This window comes from Mesocricetus auratus, unplaced genomic scaffold (genome assembly GCF_017639785.1).
Source record: "Mesocricetus auratus isolate SY011 unplaced genomic scaffold, BCM_Maur_2.0 Super-Scaffold_100024, whole genome shotgun sequence".
Taxonomy (NCBI): domain Eukaryota; kingdom Metazoa; phylum Chordata; class Mammalia; order Rodentia; family Cricetidae; genus Mesocricetus; species Mesocricetus auratus.
Genome location: NW_024429205.1, coordinates 20,561,339 through 20,576,691, shown reverse-complemented (window position 1 = coordinate 20,576,691; position 15,353 = coordinate 20,561,339). Strand labels below are relative to the sequence as shown.

The 15,353-nt window shown below is 47.5% G+C and overlaps 1 protein-coding gene across 5 annotated transcripts in view; it reads left to right on the top strand.

The window, feature by feature from the left end:
* The window catches only part of Ift172 (intraflagellar transport 172), a 42,832-nt gene that overhangs the window by 4,068 nt on the left and 23,411 nt on the right, over positions 1-15,353 (top strand). For 2 of the 5 annotated variants that reach the window (XM_040730976.1, XM_005073558.4), the window contains exons 2-16: positions 932-1,075; positions 1,258-1,370; positions 1,752-1,791; positions 2,048-2,113; positions 2,308-2,387; positions 2,497-2,584; positions 3,771-3,985; positions 4,811-4,934; positions 5,251-5,346; positions 6,425-6,586; positions 6,927-6,980; positions 7,160-7,263; positions 7,415-7,500; positions 11,256-11,368; positions 12,064-12,231. In XM_040730976.1, coding sequence (XP_040586910.1) covers positions 932-1,075; positions 1,258-1,370; positions 1,752-1,791; positions 2,048-2,113; positions 2,308-2,387; positions 2,497-2,584; positions 3,771-3,985; positions 4,811-4,934; positions 5,251-5,346; positions 6,425-6,586; positions 6,927-6,980; positions 7,160-7,263; positions 7,415-7,500; positions 11,256-11,368; positions 12,064-12,231 — 1,653 coding nt within the window. Of the gene's footprint in view, positions 1-931; positions 1,157-1,257; positions 1,371-1,751; positions 1,792-2,047; positions 2,114-2,307; positions 2,388-2,496; positions 2,585-3,770; positions 3,986-4,810; positions 4,935-5,250; positions 5,347-6,424; positions 6,587-6,926; positions 6,981-7,159; positions 7,264-7,414; positions 7,501-11,255; positions 11,369-12,063; positions 12,232-15,353 lie in introns of those variants that run through there. The other 3 variants (XM_013116001.3, XM_040730977.1, XM_013116000.3) reach the window with 3 other exon arrangements.

Here is a 15,353-nt window from a genome sequence, read left to right as displayed (position 1 = left end):
TTTCTCCTATTCCTGCCCAATAAATCCAAATCATCAGCCTGCCTTAAAGGCCCTTCCTGGCTAGCCCAGTCTACACCTGCTGCCTCTAAAGGCCCTTCCTGGCTAGCCCGGTCTACGCCTCCTGCCCTACCCCTCTCTGGTTTACAAGGTCTCGGCTTCCTTAAATGCTGGTTTTTGGTCACGCTGCTCATTACATCTGAAGTAATTTACCATTCAATGGCATCCATCCTTCAAAGTTTAATTTTGACCACTTAAGCATAAAATTGTTTTGGGCTTCTCTTAAATTATCACTGCACTCAGTGCATATTATTCTTATGGGGCATTTCCAATTCTGTAGCATCCAATTAGGTCCTGAGGCAGGATCTGTGCTTTGCTCTTTGTCTCTCTGTCAGCTCCTGGCCAAGAGCCTTTGTCGGTAAAGTGCTTGAAAACATTAATTGAATGAGTAGCTATAAAGACTAACATTTATCAGATTAATTGATTTTTTTTCAGTAGGAGACCTGAAAGATGAGGGACAAGGAGGCCGTTGCTTTTGGGACAGTTGATGCTTTACATTTATATCTTGAGTCTCAGAAAGCACGTTAGGGACTGAGGAGATGGCTTGGTAGGCACAGTGTTTGCCTGCCTTGACTGAAGCCCTGGGTCCTGTCCCCAGCACGGTATACACTAGACATGTTGGTGCGTGCCTTGAATCCTAGCACTCAGGAGGTAGAGACAGGAGGATCAGAAGCTCAAGGCACCCTTGCAGTAGAATGAATCTGAGGCCAGTCTGGGCCATGGGAGGCCCTGGAGACAATTGTCCTTACCATTCAGGTATCCAAGCAATTTGTCTTATCTTGTCTACGTTTGAGAGAAACCCTGTAACGCAACGCCACGCTGAGACTGAAGAGTCTGGAAATGGTGTGTTTACACTACCCCTCTGCCTCTGCAGGATGGAGCTGCGAAGGTGACGTGTATGGCCTGGTCCCAGAACAATGCTAAATTTGCTGTCTGCACAGTGGACCGAGTGGTATTGCTGTATGATGAGCATGGAGAGCGGAGAGACAAGTTCTCCACCAAGCCAGCCGACATGAAGGTGGAGAGGACTCGTGTGTGCTCCAACATGTTATCCTAGAAAACTTTGGAATCGGCCTTCTAGCCGTAGGCATGGGAAATGGTCTGCCCTTTTCTCAGTATAAATTTTCTGGGCCTTTTGGGACATGTGTGTGTTTTCTTTTCCCTTTCATTTATACTCATTACTTCTGGTTTTACTCCTAGTATGGCAGGAAGAGCTACATGGTAAAGGGCATGGCTTTCTCTCCTGATTCCACTAAAATTGCCATAGGACAGACTGACAACATCATCTATGTCTACAAGATTGGAGAAGATTGGTGAGGATAGAGATGGGGGGTAGGGAGGTGGGGTGGGGGTTGTGGCCTCCCTGGGGTAGGTATGGGGTCATGTGTGGAGGCAGGGACTCTCCAGAGCCTGGTTCTGTTGTGTCCACCCTCTGCCTACCCCATGTGACTGGAGGGATGGGTGTATGGGTGTAAGGCCGGCAGAAGGTCCCAACTTGCTGTCTCTTTGATGTAGCTCCAGGGCTTCTAGGGTGCCCCGCCCACGTCCATCAGACCTCCCGCAGAGGGTCAGGAAACTTTAGTCGGCCAGGGACGGAGGGGCGGTTTCCAGTGTTGCCTCCTTTCACCATCATGTTGGGCAGGTGGTCTTTGGGAACAATTTTTAAGTAGGTTTCCTTGCCTTCTGTTTGACAGGGGTGACAAGAAGGTCATCTGCAACAAGTTCATCCAGACGGTAAAGTTCCAAGATGAGCAGACACCTGCTTATCTGCTGCTTGTAAATGTAACCAGGAGTGGCATTTTCCAGTGTCTAACCCTGACTTGACCTGCTAAGGGAGGGTATTGACTGGCTGCTCATTGTCACCTACTAAAGAGGCTTGTCGTGTCCCCTCCTTCCCCATGGAAGACTAGGGTGATGGTGTGGGGGGTGTCGGGTTGTTACAATTGTGAATCCACACAGGTGGGGTTATCTCTCGCCCTTTTTCATACAGAGTGCTGTCACTTGTCTGCAGTGGCCTGCAGAGTACATTATTGTCTTTGGACTGGCTGAAGGCAAGGTAAGGGAGAGCGTGGGGATAATGGTCCCAGGGGCGGGGTTATGGTTTATCTTTTCCCCTGAAGCTCAAGTGTGTACTTCAGATGAATGCTTGAGGCCCAATTTCATTGTGCTGGGTTTTTGTCTTTGTTTCTTGGTGCCTGGGTGAAATTGGAAGTAGCTTGGCCAGACTTGTGCATGTTCTCTGATCTTCAGGTTCGCTTAGCAAACACTAAAACTAACAAGTCATCTACCATCTATGGGACAGACTCTTACGTGGTGGCACTGACTACCAAGTGAGTGACAAAATAAGACCCGGAGGTGTCAGGAAAACCCACATGTGACGGAAGGGGCTTTCTGGGGTGCGGGGGGGACGTCTCTCCCTCTGTGTCTTCCTTTCCTCAGCTGCTCTGGGAAAGGGATCCTCTCCGGTCACGCAGATGGCACCATCGTCAGGTATTTCTTTGATGACGAAGGCTCTGGAGAGTCACAGGTATGAACAAGGCATCCTCTGGGGTGGGTAGGCATTCTAGGAGCCCTCGCTGGGGGAAGCTGCAGGTCTCAGCACCATGGCTGAGGAATTGGGGGAGGAGGCCGGAAGAGAAGCATTTGGGTGCCGTCACAGAGATTTGTGTTCAGGAGGCTAGAGCTCACTATTTATAGGGAGGGGTGGGTGGAAGGGACCTTGAGAGAGGGGAAAATAAAGACTCTAAGGGGGACAAAAAGTGAAACGTATTTCCATTTATGTAAATATATACATATACACAAATGTGTGTATATATACATGTTTATGTAATACATACGCATCCAAATGCATAGGGGGAAAGAAAGTTAACAGGCCACTAAGATCAGGTAAAGGTGACGATGTCGAACCTGACTGAACCTGTGTAGTGCAAGGGCAGAAGTGACTTCTGCAAGTTGTCCTCTGCTCTTCACTCTTGTGGGCACACACACAAAGGCATGCCCACACGCAAATGCACACACACAAAGGCATGCCCACAGGCAAATGTGCACATACACACAAAGGAATGCCCACACACAAATGCACACACACACAAAGGCATGCACACATGCAAATGCACACACACACAAAGGCATGCACACATGCAAATGCACACACACACAAAGGCATGCACACATGCAAATGCACACACACACACAAAGGCATGCACACATGCAAATGCACACACACACAAATAAGTAAAATATCAAAGAGGTAACTATTGTCTTGGAAAAAGAAAAGATAGACATAAAGGGAAACCCTGATATTGTACTCTGTGTAACTTGGTACTGTTTGAATCATTTACACTGGGAGTTACCTGTGTAGTTGCCTGTATAATTAAACTTAGCCCTCCTTGAAGCCATGTGCTCAGGGGCCTAGACAGTGCTGGTTACTATGTGTTGTCTCCCTTTGGGTGACATTACTAGTATACACCAGAGATCTCCAACACACCACTTTGAGCACAAGGTCAACAAGTGTGTACCTATGGCATGTGTGTGCCCATGACACGGGGGATAGTTTGTGAAGTCTTCAGAATTAGGGTGTGTTGGCATGGGGAAATATCGGCAGGAAGTTTTTTTTCTGCAGGGTGGAATGGTCAAGAATGTGTGGACCAACTGCTAGGTTGAGGAGTTTCTAGGGTGGCATCCACAAAGTACAATTGAAACATTCTTCTCAGGGGAAGTTGGTTAACCATCCATGCCCACCCTATGCCTTGGCCTGGGCAACCAACAGCATTGTGGCTGCAGGCTGTGATCGGAGGATTGTGGCCTATGGAAAGGAAGGCCATGTGCTACAGACTTTCGACTATAGCCGTGACCCTCAGGAGCGGGAATTCACCACAGCTGCAGCAAGTCCTGGAGGCCAGTCTGTCGTGCTGGGAAGTTATGACAGGTAGGTCCCCTGTCCAGTTCCATCTTCTTCCTTCTTTCTCTGTGAGCTCTCTGCGCTAGCCAAGTCGTTCTGAACTGCAGCGGGAACCTGGACAGAGCAATGTCTGTTGAAAGGGGTTCTCAGATTGTCATCATTGGCGTGCCAGCGGCTTCAAACTGCACTGGCTGCCCCAGCCTGGCGTTCATCACGTTCCCCGTGTTCCCGTCGCCTCTTTCAGACTTGAGCTTCTCCCACTGTACCGTAGCTGTTGCTCCTGTTTTGAGGGGCTCTAGGGAAGAAGGCTGAGTAGCCATCTTTTTATCTCCAGTGCGTGCATTGGCGTCTGGCATGGAACGTTAAGCACTGTTTGGTGGATGAATAAAGAATGAAACGGCAGTGAGGCTCCAGGCCCCGTCTTCTGTGTCGGTCCGTCTGTGTGTCCTTCCGTCTGTGTGTCTCCTGCCTTCCTGAGCCCCTGTACTTCCTCTCCCCTTACACTCCCGGCCGTCCATCTGTCTCACTGGTCCTGCATCCTTGCTGTTGTTTTTGATTATTGTGACGGGGTCTCGTTCTGTAGCCCTGGGGAGCCGGGAACTCACCAGATGGCCAGGCTGGCCTCAAACTTGCAGTGATCCTCCTGCCTCTGCCTCCCAGGTGCTGGCATTCCAGGTGTGCGCCACACCTGCTCCATCTTCTCTCCCTGTCCCCTTCCTACTTGGCGTCCTCGGCTCCCTTCATGCCTTTCCCTCCTCTGCTGGCCGCCTCGCTGCCCTGTTCTCTTGCGTTTGCCCTGTCTGACAGGGAAGCGGTTGCCTTTCGCTACTTTGCCCATCTTCACCTTTCTAGACTCCGGGTGTTCAACTGGAGTCCTCGAAGAAGCATCTGGGAAGAGGCCAAGCCCAAGGAGATTGCCAACCTATACACCGTCACTGCCTTGGCCTGGAAGCGGGACGGCTCCCGGCTCTGTGCGGTATGTTATCGGTGGCCTCGTTGTGAGCTGGCGACTGTCTGCAGACTAGATTAGAATACTCCCCGTGCCAAGGCACGTACTCTACTGTGGCAGCCCCAGCTGCTTGTGACTTCAACCTAAAATCTGCTGTTAAAGGCAAGAAGCTTACACGCGCCATACCTGCAGGTCTTAGGATCTGCACTTTTTTTCTTCTGATATATCCAAAACCTGCCCACCCTTTGACTGCCTCTCATCCCGACTGTGACTCCGAGGCCTGAGGTCTAGAGGGTGCCGGTGTTCCGTGCATGGCCTTCCATGCTGTCCCTCTCTCCCTTAGGGCACACTCTGTGGTGGGGTGGAACAGTTTGACTGTTGCCTCCGAAGGAGTATTTACAAGAACAAGTTCGAGCTGACGTATGTGGGACCCAGCCAGGTGAGCAGCTGATGGCCTGTCATGCTGAGATCTCTGGTGGCTCATTGCCCTTGTGACATTCCCCCCCCGCTGGCCACACCCAGTGTCAAGTTTAACCATCACCCTCTCACAGAGGGAACAGAGTGTGGCAGAGAAACTTCCTGGCAGCTCTCCTGCCCATTGTAAGAAAGGCTCTGGCACTGGGATTGGCACCTTGATCTTTGTGGTGTAAACTGTCTTCTCCAGTGCTGCCCTCTGGAGGTGATGAGCAGAATCACAGAGGACTTGAAGCTCCAGGATTCTGTAGTCTTGGAGACACACTTTTCACTCGCTGCTGTCCTTCCCTTGCTTGTATTATTGGTCCTTTATCTTTTCATTCTCTCCAGAAACATTTGTCCTTTCTCTACTATTGTTAATACCGTTAAGGACTGGGAATACAAAGGTAATTTATCTGTAAACATTATACCAGGGCCAGAGATACGGCTCTCACTGTTCTTACAGAGGACACCCATGTTAAGTAGCTCACGATCGCTTGTAACTTCAGCCCTAGAGAATCCAGCACCCTCTTCAGGCCTCTGTACTCACCTTTGTATATACCTACACGCATAATGAAAAATCCTAAAAGGGGGGGGTATAGCGAGGCCAGCCTAGTCTACATAGCAATTTCCAGGCCAAGCAGGTCTACATGTCTCAAAAAAAAAATCAGAAGTAGAAGAGGAAGAAAAAGAAAGAAAATATTAGCACTCAGGAGACTGAGACAGGAGGATGGCCAGTTGGAGGTCATCTTAAGCATACAATTATATAATAACAATAATAATAGGTACAAATTATATAATGATAATATAGCATTCTGTCTTAATAGGTAAAGAGATTTATACTAAGAGAGTGATTAGTGTTAGTCAGTAGAACTTCCAGAATCAAATGAATCATGAACAGCAAAGGTGAGAATGTAAAAGTATTTCCTAGGTAGCAAATCCCCGTGTGAAGTACGGTATTGCCATTATCAACAGCACCCTAGGCTAAGGGAGAGACGCAGCATTAGCTGTGCTGTCACTGGAGCTGTGTGAGGGAACCCTGAAGGGTGGACTTGTCCCTCCAGGTGATAGTGAAGAACCTGTCTTCCGGGACCAGGGTGGTGCTCAAGTCCCACTATGGCTATGAGGTGGAGGAGGTGAAGATCCTCGGAAAGGAGCGCTACCTGGTGGCTCACACATCGGACACACTCCTGCTCGGAGACTTGAACACTAATCGCCTCAGCGAGGTAGGAGCCCGGAGTGAAAGCGGGGGTGGTGGATGTCTTGGCTTGCTATTGCTGGAGACACAGGGCCCCAAGAAGAAAGATCCCCAAAGGAGGCCATACCATGTGATGTGGGTGACCTCGTTTCAAGCAGTGAGAGGTGCAGAACCCTGGAGTATGGATTTCTATAGCTGGACTGTTTTTTGCTTCCATCTCTCACAGAAATGTGGGTATGGGCAAGAATCTGACACAGCACATCTTTTGTGGAGTGTCAAAGCCTCCCTGAAAGCCGTCTGTTTGCCTCCCCAGCCTTGTCTTGGGTACTTGTCTACACTGTCTCTGATGTTTTCTCCTCGCTTTGCAGATAGCCTGGCAGGGGTCTGGTGGCAATGAGAAATATTTCTTTGAAAATGAGAATGTGAGTAGACTCGCTTCCTCGCCACCATTTCAGTAAGCCCCATTCCAGCGTCTAGTCCGAGGGACGAGTGGCAAGGGATGGGGAGTCTGCAGGTAAAGGGTGGGGGTGAGACAGGGAGAGGCGGAGAGAAGTCACCCTGAACACAGCACCTTCCACCCTTTTCCTCCATTCTTCCCCAGGTGTGCATGATCTTCAATGCTGGAGAGCTCACCCTGGTGGAGTATGGGAGTAATGACTCCTTGGGTTCTGTCCGCACCGAGTTCATGAACCCTCACCTCATCAGGTAGCCTCACAAGGTTCTCTGAACCCTTGAAATCCAGGAGGATCCCTTTTGAGCGTCTAAACCGTGTGCCCCCAGATGTGTCTAAAATGTCAACCCCATATAGTAAGACCCCAGGCTCAGCCCACTTCACCTTACCTTGTTCTTATTTCAGCGTCCGTATCAATGAGAGGTGCCAGCGAGGAATGGAAGATAACAAGAAGTTGGCTTACCTTGTTGATATTAAGACTATTGCTATAGGTAAGATGCTCTTAGCACTTTAATACCGAAACAGACACCGGTATCGCTCTTCTGTGTCAGGGGATTGCATTCAGTGGTGAACCCAGGAGTCTGCAAGGCACCAGGTAGAAATGTAACCTCATTTTACAGTGGTTACAGGAGATGTTTACATCCCTGTGGGTATGCCTTTATATAAGTATCTAGTTATGGATACATAAATGTTCAGGCATATCACATAGGCCTGTCCATATAATTGCCATGTTTTCTCGTCATCTGTCTTGGGGTCAACAAGTTGTGAGTAGAGAAGAATTAGCAGCAAATTTGAGAATTTTCTTGTTTAGATATCATCAAATCATAGACTCTTTAGAACTGGAGGGGCTGTAATTTTTTTATATCCTTTATTATTAGTAACTAGTAACAATAGAAATGTAATTTGCATTTCACAAGTGTTTCGTTTATAAATCTTAACTTTGTAATTTTTGTCACCAAATGTTACGAGCATGGAAGAAGGAATTGAGAATAGCATAGTATCCTCTAGAAAGTAGAGATGAACATACATATACAGCATAGCTGTAAGAATGGGACTCTGGGGCCAGCTACCCCAGCTGTACTCGCTAGTGTGTGAGCCTACCAAAGTTATTTAGTCTCTCTTAGATTCTTCGCCCACAGAGAGGGACCAGAGGTAGCAGTTGTGTCAGATGGCAGCACTTAGATTCTTGCCTGCCACATGATCACTGAATGAATTTCAGTCGCTGATAGTCATGGCATACTGTTAATACTTGCTTACCCGTGCCTAGGCCTGCTGAATCATAGCCTCGTGTTGCATTTACACAGGGTCTTTGCCTCATCTCTCACTCATGGGCATTTAGAGCGTTAATGTTTTTGTTTTGTTTTATTTTTTTGAGACAGGGTTTCTCTGTGTGGTCCTGACTATCCTGGAACTCCTGCCTTAGACCAGCCTGGCCTTAAACTCAGAGAGAGATTCACCTGCCTCTGCCTCCTGAGTGCTGGGACAAAAGGTGTATGCCACCACACCCTGCTGAATGTAATTTTTTTTTGTTTTTGTTTTTTTGAGGCAGGGTTTCTCTGTATTGTTTTGGAGGCTGTCCTGGAACTCACTTTGTAGACCAGGCTGGCCTCGAACTCACAGGGATCCACCTACCTCTGCCTCCCGAGTGCTGGGATTAAAGGCGTGAGCCACCAACGCCCAGCTGAATGTAATTTTTTGTTGTTGTTGTTGTTGTTGTTGTTTGTTTTTTGAGACAGGGTTTCTCTGTACTGTTTTGGAGGCTGTCCTGGAACTCACTTTGTAGACCAGGCTGGCCTCGAACTCACAGAGATCTGCCTGCTTCTGTCTCCCGAGTGCTGGGATTAAGGCGTGTGGCACCAATGCCCAGCGAATGTAATTTAACTTTATCTTATGTGCATTGGTGTGAAGGTCTCAGATCCCCTGGAACTGGAGATAGGTGTGAGCTGCCATATGGGTAATGGGAATTGAACCCCCGTCCTCTAGAAGAGCAGCCTCTTAACCACTGAGCCATCTCTCCAGCCCCCAAGTGTTTTTTTTTTTTTAAGGTTTATTTATTTTCTGTGTATGGATATTTTGTCTACATGTATGGCTGTGCACCATGTACATGCCTTATACCCTTTGAGGCCAAAAGAGGACAGTGAGATCCCTGGAACTTGACTTATAGATGGTTGTGAGCTGCCATATGGGTGCTAGGAATTGAACCTGGGTCCTCTGGAAGGGCAGTCGGTAGATTGAAGCACTGAGCCATCTCTCCAACCCCTCATTGTTTTGTTTTGTTTTTGTTGTTGCTGTTTGTTTTGTTTTGTTTTTAACCACAGTAATGCTATTCCCTGAGGTCTGTGCTTAGAGTAGCATTGAGGATCACAGAGGAGCTGTGCCTTCAGCTTCATGGTTTCCCATTGCTCTCCAAAGCTGCTGGTCAGTTTCCATTCCTCTCCCAGTTAGACTCGAGATACCTGGTGTGTGTGAAATGCTGTTGCGCTTGCTTGTTGGTCACTTAGAGCTCTTCTGTGACTTGCCAGCCAGTCCTCACCCCTTGAACATTGTAAAAGTCAAGTGGCCTCTCTCTTAGAGATGTGAAATTCTTAAGTGCATATGTAGCCCCTGATGGTTACTTACAATGTAGTTTTTTTCCCCAGTCCATGTGGCTTGACTTTCTCTCTTTTAGGTGTCTTTAGTATTGAGGCGTTTAAAAAGTGGGGTCTTCCCTTCCACCACGTGGGTCTAAGAGCTGCAAGCAAGCCCTGCAGCAAGCACCCTTAAAAATTAATTTAGGTGGCCGGGTGGTGGTGGTGCACACCTGTAATCCCAGCACCCGGGAGGCAGAGGCAGGCGGTTCTCTGTGAGTTCGAGGCCGGGCTGGACCAACAGCCTCCAAAACAATGCAGAGAAACCCTGTCTCGTAAAACCAAAAAAAAAAAAAAAAAAATTAATTTAGGGCCAGTGAGATGACTCAGCATTGAAAGGTACTTGTCACCGAGCCTGATGACTTGACTTCAGCTCCTTGAAGACTCCTCCAAGCTGTCTTATGACCTCCACGTGTGCTTCTTGCAAAGTAAAAGCAAATAAAGGAGGCTGTAATTAACAAATTAGATTAAAATATGAGTCTGGGGTACAGCTTGACTGTGGAGTGCATGGCAGGCCCACGTTCAATCACCAGCACTGCCAATGTAATAACAACTGCTGATTTTTGAGGCCCCACTTAAGAACTTTCCCCTGCTCCCCCCTATATTTTAACATTCTTAAATTTTGCTTTCCACCTGGAATTTATTTTTGTATATGATGTGGGTAGGGTTTTAACTTTATTTTTTTCCATCTGTTTAACCATTTACTGAAAGCACACTGATTTGTTATACCATCCTTGTCATAAATCAAGCTTTCATATACATATGGGCCTCTTCTTAAGATAGGTTCATATTTCATGAATATTACATTTCACATCTGAGCTCAGAGATACAGGTATCTGCAGTGGGATGCTATGTAGGCCAAGAGGACCAGGATTCTGGTGTCAACGATGAGCTGAGACTTCAGACAAGGCCATTCATCCAAAGGGTTCGTTTTCTATATATGTAAAGTGACAAGAGCTCTTCAGTTTTTCCAAGTCACCAGTCCCTTTCAATGTAATGAGAATTATAGACATTTTCCAGAAAAATGCACATATATCAAATTTTGTATATAATTTCAGGGTTCCCAGGGGTCCCTTGAAGCTCTAACTTGGCTTTCTTGGTCTGGATTGTTTTGGTTGCTATTTTGTTTTGTTTTTCAGTGTTTGAAGACAGGGTCTTAGGTGGCCCAGGTTAGCTTTGAATCCCTGGTCCTCTTGTCTCAGGCCCTTGAGGACTGCGATTACAGATAGGAGTCATCATGCCTGCTGTCATCATTTCTTTTTCTTTTTTTCTTTTTTTTTTGTTTTTGTTTTTGTTTTTCGAGACAGGGTTTCTCTGTATTGTTTTGGAGGCTGTCCTGGAACTCGATCTGTAGACCAAGCTGGCCTCGAACTCACAGAGATCCACCTGCCTCTGCCTCCAGAGTGCTGGGATTAAAGTTGTGCACCACCATGCTTGGCAAGACCCTGTTTTTTAAGCATCTTAGAAAAATTGTTCAGTATGGGTCATTCTCAGTCCCCACTGATACTCCTGGGCTGATAACATGTTCTTGAAGCCCAACATGGTTACAAGACCAGCATTCTACAGACCAGCTGCTGCCTTATACTGAGCTCACCCTTCTGACTCTGTCTTCTTTGCAGTGGATCTGATTGGCGGCTACAACATTGGTACTATCAGTCACGAGAGCCGTGTGGATTGGTTGGAGCTTAACGAGACTGGGCACAAGCTTCTCTTCAGGGACCGGAGACTTCGGGTGAGAGGGGTTGCTAGGGGAAAGGTGTGAAACAGCTGTTAGCAGGGTCTGTGGGGGCGATGCAGGACGTAAGTTCTGGGTTCCATGTGCCGTTAGCATAGCAGAAGGGACAGAGGATAATCTGTACCCTGTTGCGACTTGTCCTAGGTACCCTGAAGGAGATTGACTTATGATGGGAACAGAGTCAAGAAGGGTGGTTAAGAGAACATCCCACTGCTCACCAGTCTGTGCCCTCCCCATGACGCTGCTCCCCCTCCTCAGGTCTAGCTGACCTTCGCTCTGCCCCTCTTACTGGTGTGCTTCAGCCAAACTTAGCTGAAGGCATGGAGGCGGCTTGAGTGGTCCCTCCTGGCACTTACGTATTCTCTTCTCAATATGGCATCTCCAAAGAGTTTAGCCTTTCTTGTGATTGTTCATCTCTGCAGGTTGTCAGCTCACTTGGTTTTGTTTGGTAGCCTTACCTGTTAACCTGGTCCAAGGTTACTGTAAGACCTAATCACAGCTTGAATGTAGGTCTTAGCTTGTTTGGTCATCTCATAGTCGACCAGAGTCAGGATATACCAACTTAGCATAAACTCCAGGGGCTGGCAACTCAACACATAACTGACTGGTGGGTCATTTTATCACTGGGGAAATGGGCAGAACCAGACCACATCACCACGCCCCCTCCTAATTGTGCTGTCTCCCTCTTCCAGTTGCATCTATATGATATTGAAAGCTGCTCTAAGACAATGATCCTCAACTTCTGCTCCTACGTGCAGTGGGTTCCCGGGAGTGACGTGCTGGTAGCTCAGAACCGAAATAGCTTATGTGTTTGGTACAACATTGAGGCACCAGAGAGAGTCACCATGTCCTCTATCAGGGTATGTTGCTACCAGGAGACCCCAGACAGGTCAGTCTAATTAATTAGAACCCCCAGGAGAAGTCTGTGAAGGCTGCGTGGTTTGCTCCACCCATAATCTCTATGCTGAAATTGGCAGGTGAAGCTCTTACCCCCTTCCCCATGCTGGCCTGGCCTCCAGAATTATCCTTGCTTGGGTTTCCTGACCTTATATTACATTCCTAGATATGAGCCCACATTCCAGTGGCCCTGGGACTGTATGAAGTCACCATATGGCATTCTTTCTAGTCTAGAGGATAGACCCCAGTAGGAGGGATGGTTCCATGTTATCCTTATGCTTGTTCACTGCTACAGGCCATTCAAAATTCCTCCTTTCTCAAATTACACACAAAACACTCCCCACTGTCCCATCACAACACCACACACACACACACACACACACCATCATCATCATCATCCAGAATCCGTTGGCGATATCCTTGAAAGCTTAACAGGTACTTGAAGACTCAAGTTAGCCAGGATGCAACTTCTTTCCCCTACAAATAATACAAGAACCTTGAAAGCCTTTAACTTTGATTACCTTCCTTTTTTCTTAGTTTGTCCAGTATTTTAATTCTAACCATTAAACGTTAATTACACTTATTTGTGTGTATGTATATGCACACATATTCACAAACACCATGGCATATATGTGGAGGTCAGAGGGCAACGTGTGGGAGTCGGATCTCTCCTTCCACCTGTGGGTCCTGGGATTGACTACAGGCCAATAAGCGTCTCTACCTGTTGAATCTTTTCTCTAGCTCTCAGTTCTTTTTTTTTTTTTTTTTTTTTTTTTTTTTTTTTGGTTTTTCGAGACAGGGTTTTTCTGTGGCTTTGGAGGCTGTCCTGGAACTCACTCTGTAGACCAAGCTGGCCTCGAACTCACAGAGATCTGCCTGCCTCTGCCTCCCGAGTGCTGGGATTAAAAGCGTGCGCCACCAACGCCCGGCTCTAGCTCTCAGTTCTAACCCTCACCATTGCTGCTGCTGCTGCTGCTGTGCTGGGATCAAACCCAGGCCTCAGGCACACTGCACAAGTGTTTACCATTGGGCTCCAACCACATGCAGTGCCTTTCCAGGAGGAGACCTTTAGTTTTGATGGGTTTTTTGTTTTGTTTCATTTTGTTTTTGAGGGGTAGAAAATATTTATTTTTATGTTATATGGATGTTTGTTTTGCCTACATTTAAGTCTGTGCACCATATGATGCATGTCTGGTGTCCATGATGCCCAGAAGAAAGTGTTGGGTCTCCTGGAACTGGAGTTACAGATGGTTATGGGCTGCCTTGTGGGTGCTGGGAACCAAACCAAGTCCTGTGTGAGAGCTAAGCACTGAGTAATCTCTTCAGCTTCACCTTAAGTCATTCAGTATAGAATCTGGCTGTATGGCCCATGCTAGTCGTGAATGTTCTATTCTCTGGCCTTTGCCTCCTAAGTGCCTGAGTACCGGGATTACAGATCTGTGCACTGTGCCTGGCTAGTAAGATTTTTTTTTACACCTCAAATGGGCATCATTCACATTCAATTTCTCATTCTTTCTCTCTTTTCCTTCCTCCCTAAATGACCTGGAGCTGGAGCTTGTAATATAGCCCAGGCTGGCCCTGAACTTATCCCCCTGCCTCTGCCTCTCTGAGTGCTGGTGTCACAAGCGTGGGCCACCACACATGCTCACTTTATGTCCTACATGGACAGGACTTAGATTTGCCAGCAGCGCATTTCCTGCTTTTTCTTCTTGCAATGTTGATTTCCCCTTAGGAGTTATTTTTCTTCCTGGAGAATATAATTTTGAAATTCCTTTGGTGAGTGAGAGTCTCTTTAGTGGAAGAGACTAAAAATGCTGACTGCTGCCCCAAATTTAATCTCTCATCTTTTGATAATCTGAAAGTGGTTTTGGTTAGCTTTTGCTCTAAAAACACTTTTGGACTCAGTACCTAACCTCAGACTGACAGCTAACATGTTATCCCAATAGTTAACTTGCATCCTGTGCACACATGCATGCAGGTGCCAGCTGGGGCCAGAAGAGGACATCAGATCCCCTGGAACTGGAGTTAGAGGTTGCTGTGAGCTGCCCAACTTGGATGCTAGGAAGCTCAGGTCCTCTGCCACAGCGGTCAGCGTTCTTAGTCTCTGAGCCATCTGCTGTAGCCCCTTTGATTGCTTCTAAAACCTACTCTTCTTAGCTGTTTTGACACTTGACTACAGTTTTTCTCCATAGTATTTTTTCCTTGTGGTGGGGTCTTGCCATGTAACACAGGCTGGTCTCCAATTCCTGGGCTTAGGCAGTCCTCCTGCCCCCACCTCCTGAGAGACAGGGACTGTAGGCACAGGCCACCTCGTCAGAGGGTCTGGGGTTTAGTTCGTTTTTGCAGGGGATGACTGACAATTGAACCTATGCATTAGAAGTAAATTGTCTAGTACTGTGCTGTACCCCAGCCTTTCTGTATGAATTTAAATGTATTCCATTCAGCATATGTTGTGTTTCCTGTAGTTGCGAACACACATATCTCCCTCAGTCTTGGGAACTTCTCAGCCACTCTCTCTCAGAACACTGTTGCCGTTCGCTCAGGAAATTCTAACTGAGCATATGCTGTGGTTCTCGTTCTGTCTTGTTTGCCTTTTCTGCCTCTGCTGTGTTTCCTTCTTCTTGCTCCACGAACATTCTGGATAATGTCCTCAGATCCATCCTCCAGCTCATTCTTTTCCTTATCTGCTGCTTACACCACCATTGTCGTTTTACTGTCCATGCCCAGTGTCACAGGTTTTACTCTCATAAGATTTTATTTGAGCCAGGCATTGGTAGCGCACGCCTTTAATCCCAGCACTCGGGAGGCAGAGGCAGGCAGATCTCTGTGAGTTTGAGGCCAGCCTGGTCTATAAGCGAGTTCCAGGACAGCCAGAGCCACGCAGAAAAACCCTGTCTTGAAAAAAAAAAAGGAAGGAAGGAAGGAAAGGTGGAGAGCACTTGAGGAATGACACCTGAGCTTGTCTTCTGGCCTTCTCACCCGTGAGGTCCCACAAGTACATGCAGTCACAGGTGCGCGCGCGCGCGAGCACACACACACACACACACACACACACAGAGCGCGTATGTCTTAGTCTATAGTACTT